General features: G+C 42.4%; 1 protein-coding gene across 1 annotated transcript in view; it reads left to right on the forward strand.

The window, feature by feature from the left end:
- The first annotated feature begins 7,509 nt into the window (after positions 1–7,509).
- MUC13 (mucin 13, cell surface associated) overlaps positions 7,510–9,695 on the forward strand; it is a 32,031-nt gene continuing 29,845 nt past the window's right edge. The window contains exon 1 of the mRNA XM_017855361.1: positions 7,510–7,594. Within this exon, the coding sequence (XP_017710850.1) occupies positions 7,543–7,594 (52 nt within the window). The 5' untranslated portion in view covers positions 7,510–7,542. The remainder of the gene's footprint in view (positions 7,595–9,695) is intronic.

Here is a 9,695-nt window from a genome sequence, read left to right on the forward strand (position 1 = left end):
ATAATAAAATAAGAAGCCCACAAAATCTCTCATGATGTGAAATGTATTTTTAGAGCTGACTAAATTCAGTGAGGTGAGTAGATAAGCAATTGTGAAATTTTATAAACCAAGACTCAGAAAGCCAATGCCTGCTCCTTTTGAAGGTCAAGGTGTTTTGGAACACATGTCCAGTGGTTAAACACATGGCTGGGCGCAGTGGCTCTCGTCTGTAATCTCAACACTTTGGGAGGCCACAGTGGGCAGACCCCTTGAGCTAAGGAGTCCAAGACAAGCCTGGGCAACATAGGGAGACCCCATCTCTACTAAAAATACAAAATTTAGGCAGGCATGATGGTGCAATGCCTGTAGTCCCAGTTACTTGGGAGGCTGAGGTGGGAGGATTAGGCGGAGGTTGCAGTGAAGAGAAATTGCACTACTGCACTCCAGCCTGGGCAACAGAGTGAGACCATGTCTCTCAAAGAAAAAGAAAATCTTTACATTGGTACTTGACCCTTTCTCTGAGCCCATTACATCATTTGTGTAAGAAGAGGAAGTTGCCACAGGAGTGCTCAACCGCCGTCCTGCCACCCAACAAAGCAAGTCATTTTCATGTGTTCATGTTTCCTTCCAGCACTTATGTTTATGGAGGCATGGTTTTTACATAATTAGAGATATAACGAGAATCCTGCCTCTTCAACTTCTATCGTAGTAGAATAAGCACTTCCCGTCAATGCTGCGGTCTTCTGCATCGTTCTGTGTGTGGATAGTCGTACCTCTCATCAAGGGTGGTCACCACATTTAAACCTCTGTTGTTGGGTAAGGTTGTTTTCAATTTGTTATACTGTATATATGTAATACTGCCGCAAACATATTTGTAATATAATTTGCCCTTTATTTGAAATTATTCCTTGACCAGGCACTGTAGCTCACGCCTGTAATCCTAGCACTTCACGAAGCCAAGGCAGGAAGATTGCTTGAGGCCAGAGTTCAAGACTCCCATCTCTACAAAACTCAAAAAAAATTTTTTTTGAAGAAATTATTTAAGATAAAGTTCCAGAAGTAAATTTCTCGATCACAGGGTAAAAACATTTTGTTTTGTTTTGTTTTGTTTTAAGACAGGGTCTGGCTCTGTCACCCAGGCTGGAGTGCAGTGGCATAATCATAGCTCACTGCAGCCTCACCCTCCTTGGCTCAAGCAATCCTCCCACCTCAGCCTCCTGACTAGCTGGGACCACAGGCATGCAACACCATGCTCAACTAATTTTTTAACTTTTTGTAGAGATAGGGTCTCACTATATTGCCCAGACTTGTCTCAAACTCATGGACTCAAGCGATCCTCCCCCATTGGCCTCTCAAAATCATGCCCAGCCAAGAACATTTTTAAATTGCTCTTAATACCTGTTGTCAAAGTGTAGCATATTACTATGTAGCAATTGTAAAGCATATTGAATTATTTGCACCCACACCAGAGTTGGATATATCATTGTACACATTTTTAAAATATGTAAAATATTACACCAGTGTGGTGGCTCACACCTGTAATCCCAGCACTTTGGGAGGCCGAAGCAGGTGGATCACTAGAGGTCAGGAGTTCAAGACCAGCCTGGCCAATTTAGTGAAACTCATCTCTACTAAAAATACAAACATTAGCCAGGTGGGGTGGCACAAACCTATAATCCCAGCTACTCAGGAGGCTGAGGCAGGAGAATCGCTTGAACCCAGTAGGTGGAGGTTGCAGTGAGCAAAGATTGTGCCACTGCACACTAGCCTGGGTGGCAGAGCGAGACTCCATCTCAAAAAAAAAAGAAAGGTAAAATATAATCTCACCTTTGTTTTAGTTGTAGCGTCTTTAAAATGAGTAAAAAATTAAATATTTTCCCCCACACATTTATTTCATAATAATATTTTCTCTTTTGTGAAAATTTGATCATGACAACCAACTTTTGGAAGTTAAATTGTCTGAATGCACTGTGAGTCTGGAGACCCCGGACTGTGTCTTACTTACTTTGCATTCCCTGTTCCTTGCACCTAGAATAAATCGGACGGGCTTCATTCATTCCTTCCTTTCTTCCATAAATCTTTACTGAGCACCTGCCATGTGCCAGCTGTTCTGGATGCTGGAGACAGAGGAGTGGACAGGGAAGAGAAACTCTCATGGACGTTAGGCAACAGGTAGCTAAACCAGCAAAGAGACAAAGGAATTACATATCGTGATGAGGGCCATGGAGGAAACGAACTGAGGCGGGATGGTCAGGCAAGTAGACCAGCTCCTTTAGATAAGGCCCCGAAGGAAGATCTGGCCTGTTGTTCTCCTGCTTAAATGTTCCCATGGCTTCTGCCATTGTGCTTAGAATAAAATCCACCCTCCTTTCCACAGCCTCTAAGATCCTGCAGCATCAGGCCCCAGCCTGTCTCTCTGACAACATCTCCCCACAATCTCCTCCTAGATCATGGTGCTCTTCAAACACACCAGACTTGTTCTGGCCTCAGGGCCTTTGCACTTACTGCTCTTCTAGCTGGAATGCTCCTTTTCTGATGTATATATGGCAGGCTTCCCTTCAGTAGCAGCTCTCAGTTCTGATATCAGCTCCTGCAAGAAGATTTTGCTGACCATCCTATTTAAAGTAGCACCTCATACCCCACAAGTCACTATCCCATTGTTGTGTTTTATTTTCTTCAGAGCATTGATCACTGTCTAAAATCATTGTATTTAATTACTTTTTTGCCCACCCCCACTACGCATCAGCTTACAGAAGCTCCAGGAGAGCAGAGACCTTCATCGTCTTGTTCACTGCTTCATCCTCGATACCTGATGGATGTGTAGAGATGCCTCCAGTACCAGGGATTGATTGAACAGCCCCCTCCTGAACATTACTCATGTAAAGCAACCATTCATTGAAAAGTTAATTTCAGAGGGTATAAAAAACAAGAGTGGAAATGGTTCTGTCAATGTCATCAATTAGATATTTGAGTCGGGAATATTGCTTTCCACAAGTCATTTCTCTGGGAATGGTCTTCTGAATTAGAGAGGAAAAATGCTGATGCAGCTTCATGTAGTATCTAAATGTGATATCAATAAATGGTAGTAGTGACTCTAGGAAAGCTATATTCACACCTCTGTTGAGGGGCTGGAATTAGTGAGAAGGAGATAGGAGCTTAACAAGTATTTACTTCTGGTTCTATAGACAGAAAAAAATCTTTGGGTCTAACTATTTAATCTTGATAGAAATGTTATGTTTTAATGATGCTCTAGAGCCTTATCATGGTGTTGCAGTGTTGCAGAATCAAAATAGCTGAAGAGGGGCTCTTTTGTTTGAGACAGGGTCTTACTCTGTGGCCCACGCTGTGGTACAGCAGTGCAATCTCGGATCACTGCAACCTCCACCTCCAGGGCTTAAGGGATCCTCCTGCCCCAGCTTCCCAAGTATCTGGTACTATAGGCATGCGTCACCATGGTCAGATAATTATTTTTAAATAGTTCTGTAGAGACAAGGTCTCACTATACTGCTTAGGCTGGTCTCGAATTCCTGGGCTCAAGCAACCCTCCCACTTCGGCCTCCCAAAGAGCTGGGATTACAGATATGAGCCACTGCACCTGGCTAGAGAGGCTCTTGATGGATTGAATTCTAATTCTAAAAGGCTCTGATATAGCTCTCTTGAGTTTACTTTATGCCTATATAACTGGATATTGCTTTAGATTAATGGGCATGTCCCATTCCTCTGCATAGTGAATAGAATCATTGAAAAGCTCACCCTGAACAGTAGTTCTTTTGCAACCAGGTAATTATGGGTAAAGAGCTTTTTGTTCAGCTGACTTGGTGACAATGTTACCAACACATAACATTGTTTCTATGGGAAAATGGAGTCTGTGTTCTTGACTTATAGATAAATACTTAGAAGTTAGCCATTTCATGCTAATAAATATCACCCCTTTTTCCTATCCAGGTTTTGAGTTCTGTGAGAAGTAAAATAAAGAGTTCAACAGATGGAGACAAAATATTACTTTTATGGAAGCCTATTTTTGAGAATGTGGCTTAGGCCTTCCTCCTACTGGATCATTACCTTCTTGGCACAACAATCCTGAATCCAGGTTCTCTCCCCAAAGGGAAACTGCAGGATCTGAGGTGAGTATTCCCAGTTTATTCTGAAATAAGTCACTACTCTTCATTTAGGGCAAAATGAATAAAGACATGCCAAGAGGCCAGGAGTGTTTCAGGAATTAAACTCCCTCCATATGCAAGGAAACATCAGCCCTGAGGAAGAAGCTGTTCCCCTCATGAAAGCTCTGTGCATTGTCTCTGTCATCCTGCAGTACTGGAGTCAAGTGTGGATTGAGTTAGGAGGGGGCATAACAGTGATTGCTGATTTATAATTTGAAGACTGCCTGACTTTCCTGCTGCCTATATTTTTCCAGATGATAAGGCCAGGGAAGAGTCAGGGAGCCAGATGCTTGGCAGTCCTCCATGCCTTCCTGGTTATACTTTTCATTCTATGCTCAGCAGATAAGTAATATAGAAAACCATGGAAATATTGACACTGTTATAATATGGTAGCATCAGTAGACACTGGTGATAGAGCACTGTGGGCACTACTCACTTGAAATCTCGAATCTAAGAGGTGAAGGGGTGTGATAGGCTCCTCCCAGTTTAGGAGACAGGATTTGAGACCCTGCATTTGAGATCCTGCTGCTACTTACGTGATCCCAGGGCACTTTTTCAATTTTTCTAGATTCCTGGTTAGGCTTTTATAAAGTGAATATAGTAAGTTTAAAATGCCATATAAAAATGGCAGAGAAGGAGAAAAGATTTGCAATACATATGTGAAGAACTTTTACCGTTAAAAACCAAGAAGAAAACCAACTCAGTTTTACAATGTGCAAATTATTTGAACAGGTACTTTACAAAAGAAGAGACATGAGTGGCTAATATGTACATAAAAAGATGTTCAACATCATTTGTCATCAGGAGATGCAAATTAAAACAAAAGTGAGATGCCACTACATACCCTTTAGGGTAGCAAATATAAAGACTGACAATACCAAGTGTTGGCAAGGATAGGGAACAACTGGAATTCTCATATATTGCTGATGGAAAATGGCATAACAACTTAGGAAAACCATTTGACCATTTATTAAAAAGTTATATACCTACCATGTGATGCAGCCATTCTATTCTAAATATTTACCCTAAAGAAATGAAAGTGTGTGTTCATAAAAAAACGTGTACATGAACACTTATAACTTTTTTTTTTTTTTTTTTTTTTTTGAGACGGAATCCCACTCTGTTGCCCAGGCTGGAGTGCAGTGACGTGATCTTGGCTCACTGCAAATTCTACTTCCAGAGTTCAAGGGATTCTCCTACCTCACTCTCCTGAGTAGCTGGGTTACAGGTGCCCGCCACCACACCTGGCTAATTTTTGTATTTTTAGTACAGATGAGGTTTTGCCATGTTGGCCAGGCTGATCTCCAACTCCTGATCTCAGGTGATCTACCTGCCTCAGCCTCCCAAAGTGCTGGGATTATAGGCATGAGTCACCACATCTGGCCTTATTTATAATATTTTTATTTGTAATAGTCAAAACTAGAAACAACTCAAATGTCCATCAACAGACAAATTGATAAACAAGCCATGGTACATCGATACAGTGGAATAGTGTTCAGATATAAGAAGAAACAAACTAGGAATACACACAGCAAGGATGAATCTCAAAATGATTATGTTAAGTGAAAGAAACTGGCCCAAAAAACAAAACAAAACAAAAAACTACATCTGTATGATTCCATTTACATAAAATGCTAGAAAATACAGACTAATCTCTAGAGACAGAAAGCGGATCAACGGTTGCCTGGGGTTGGGGTGGAGTGTGGGGGATGCAGCACTAAAAAGGGACAAGAGGAAAGTCTTGGGTGTGTCGGGAATGCCTGGTATCTTGGTTGCAGCAGTAGCTACACATTTATATACATCGATCAAAACTCGTTGAACTGTATACTGTAAATAGATACAGTTTATTGACATAAATTATAGCTCAATAAAGCTAGTTTAAAAAGAAAAGAAAAACAAGCCTTTGTTTAAATACTGATTCCAGGAGTTATTCAAGCTGAGAATAATAGCACAACATAATGGGTCTTAGACGTGTCTTTGTTTTGGAAAAAGTGTTTAAATGGACCTCTCAGCCATGTAAGAACAAACCCCTGTCTTATTCTTGAATGGAGACTGTAGGACAAAAGCAACTTATCTGTTGAGCTATCATACAAAATGTTTTGTTTTCATCAAGGTCAGAGTTAAAAATTTAAACCCAAAGGCCAGGCGTGGTGGCACACGCTTATAATCACAGCACTTTGGGAGGCTGAGGTGGGGGATTGCTTGAGTCTAAGAGTTTGAGACCAGCCTGGACAACATGACAAAACCCCATCTCATCTGAAAATACAAAAATCAGCCAAGCATGGTGGTGCATGCCTGTAATCCCAACTACTTGGATGACTGAGACAGGAAGATCACTTGAGCCCTGGAGGCAGAGGTTGCAGTGAGCTGAGATTGTGCCACTGCACTTCAGCCTGGGCGACAGAGTGAGACTCTGTCTCAAGAAAAAAAAAAAATTTAAACTCAAAACTCTAGCCACAACTCAGAAGGTATCATTAGTTTACATTCCTCTGGCTGGGGCTGGACACAGTAGAGTTGGGGCCCTGGACTTTAAGGAAGGAGAACTGGATTAAGAAGACCCAAATCCAAGTCGTAAAGCTGGTTCCTGACACATGGTGAGAGGTGAGGGGCTGAGGAACTAGAGAGAGGGTGAGAAAGGGAACTGAGAGGTGGGGACCTGCCCAATGCGCAGCCAGGAGCAGAGAGATCAAATCAGCTGTTCTAGGTTTTCTCTTTTCCGTACTTTATTGCCCACTCCACAACACACCAGTCACCCACAAGACTTCAGTAAAGTTAGGTTAGATGCCATGATGTGATGTTCATTATGCTTGGGAACTTTACTGGGGGGCTGTATCCAGGTAGAGTCACAGAAGCTTGGAGATGTGATTACAAAGTTGCTAGATGTGGCCATCAGAGAGGCCCGGAATGGTGGTCCCCAGCATATGGTGACTAAAGTTAAGCAACTAATAATTTTGGGAAAGATGTAAGTCCTCTTCAGGGATTCTCAGAACTACAGCTGGAGGAAAGTGGGTTTCCTGCATTCAAATGTGGGTGAGTAGAGCACAGTTCATTATTGAATGTTTAATGGAATGGTGACCTCCTAAAACATGGTAGCTTGGAGACATTTGAGATATCAAGAGATTAACCAAACTCTTGTGCCACCAACCTCACAAGGACATTCGGAATGTCCTAAGTTATTTTGGGCTTCAAGTCAGAAAAATGATTCGTAAGGCCAGCTCCACCTCTTCTATCTCAAAAGCTCGGAAGAGACCTATGGTATATGACAAAATGCTAGCTTTAATTGCCTTTCTCTGGTTTGACGTCAATTAATGACTGGACTTTGTACCTGAAGGACAGTTAAAACTAAAGGTAGCCGGGGAGGGAAATCATTTCCTCCTCGGATTACCAAGCAAGAACAGCTAAAATGAAAGCCGTCACTCATCTTACTCTTCTTGCTCTCCTTTTTGTACACACAGGTAAGGAATATTTTTACATTTTAATTCTTCCAATCATGTATGTTGTCTTTGAGGTAGAATCAGCAGACCTACAGCTACGAATTCTCCCAGCCCAGCACACGGTCTGTTTTATAAATGAAGTTTCCTTTCCAGCTCAGCTCAAAGACACAGGCATTTTATCCTGTGATGGGGAAGATAGAGCAATAGCAAAAGTGGTCTATGGGCTGGGTGCAATGGTTCAAGCCTGTAATCTCAGCAATTTGGGAGGCCAAGGTGGGTGGATCACTTGATGTCAGAAGTTTGAAACCACCCTGGCCAACATGGTGAAACCCCATCTCTACTAAAAATACAAAAAAAAAAAATTAGCCAGGCATGGTAGCGGACACCTGTAGTCTCAGCTACTCAGGAGGCTGAGGCAGGAAGAATCGCTTTAACTCGGGAGGTGGAGGTTGCAGTGAGCTGAGATGGCACAGGGTGACAGAGCCAGAGTCCATCTCGGGGGGGTTGGGGAGAAGAAGTGGCCTATGGAGTAAGACTTGGGGGCTCAGCAAACCAGAGGTTTGTCTTTGAGAGTTTCTGAGGCCAGATAAGAAGGACTAAATAGGTTTCAAGGACCTAGTTCTCTACTGTAGCGTTCTGGATCCCCTCTCATGATAATCAGAGAGCTGACCGCAGGAAAAACCTCCTTGCACAAATGTACTTGAATTTGAGAATGCTAAACCACAGGGAGTAGTTGTCATGTTGATTAGACTTCAGACATGTACTCTTTGTTCTGAGTTAGGAAGGGTTCTATGGGCCACATGTGGGTGAGATCATCAGTACGTTAAGAGGTGAGGGTTGTGGGGGCCAACCGGCTTAAAATTTTGCTGAAAAATCACTGGCATGAAGTAGATGGATTAATAGGAAAAAAGGCATACAAGTGTATTTAATGTGTGTACCCAGGAGCCTTCAGCATGAACACCCAACTTCCTGATGAGGTATAGAAGCTTATACTCCATCTTGACGTTACAGAAAGAAAGGGGGCTTGGATCTTGGTAAAACAAGTTACAGAAGAAGGGAGAAGAGGAATTCTGTTGAGGGGCAATAAATGATTATTAGGGAGAAGAATTTGATCTGGGAACAAAAATGAACTTGTAGATAATTTTCCTTGGAATTTAAAGATCCTTGGAGACAGTCGTTATCTTGACGAAGGGTCTGCTCAGGGGTAGTTTCCTTCTTGGTCTTCTTTCCTGTAGTGGATAATGACATAACAGGGAGGGGAACAGGAGCAATAGTTCTTTGGTGGGTCAGTCCTTACAGCGCTTGTTGACCTCTGAGAGTTTTTAATTTAAAACATTCATTATATCAGGGAGTTATATTTGGGGGTGAAATATTTTGATTTCCTTCAGGTTCAATGAGTTGAAATCTAGAAGCTGCTTGCAGAAAGGAAGAAAGTCTTTGATAAGGCAGACATATGAAGAGAAATTAAGCCCTTTCAGAGAACAGGAATGAATGGCATCAGGATTAGAGTTTTTGAGAACTGGTTTCAAGCTTTTAATGGGGGAAGTTTGGAAAAGGCTAGGTGCACAGGAGGGGAGGGCTCACCAGATCTGTCCTGCCAACGCTGGGGGCAGATGCCAGGTCCAAGCCTTCAGGACCAAGGAAGAATTGGTGAGGCCTGTATGACTTTCAGGAGCCACTATTTTAAAAGGCTTGACTTTTAAAAAATAGAATAGAAGGGCGGTAGAAAGGGGAAAGTTGGCTGGGAGGGCCAAGGAGATGAATAGAGAGGTAAGGGAATCAGGAATCATTGAGGCTCAAGGTACCTTAGGGGAGTGGAGATGTTTCTTGACCCAGAGAACCCAGGGGGAAGGGTAAATAGTGGAGCAAGCAGGGATTCAGATGGCATGCCACCGCTTATTAGCTGTGGGGTGTCTCTGACCCTCAGTGTCTTCCTGTGCAACAATAGAGGGGAAATCCCTATACTGAAGAGTGACTGAGAGGATTAAATGAGACAGAGAGCCTGATGTGCTGGGATACTCCCTGGCACATAGTAGGGGCTTAATACATGATTTCCCTTTTTGTCATGTCTGCACTTGGATCTGATCTTTCTTCCTTTCTTCCTTTTTTTTTTTTTTTTTTT

Source organism: Rhinopithecus bieti, unplaced genomic scaffold, assembly GCF_001698545.2.
Source record: "Rhinopithecus bieti isolate Rb0 unplaced genomic scaffold, ASM169854v2 scaffold_39586, whole genome shotgun sequence".
Classification (NCBI taxonomy): Eukaryota; Metazoa; Chordata; class Mammalia; order Primates; family Cercopithecidae; genus Rhinopithecus; species Rhinopithecus bieti.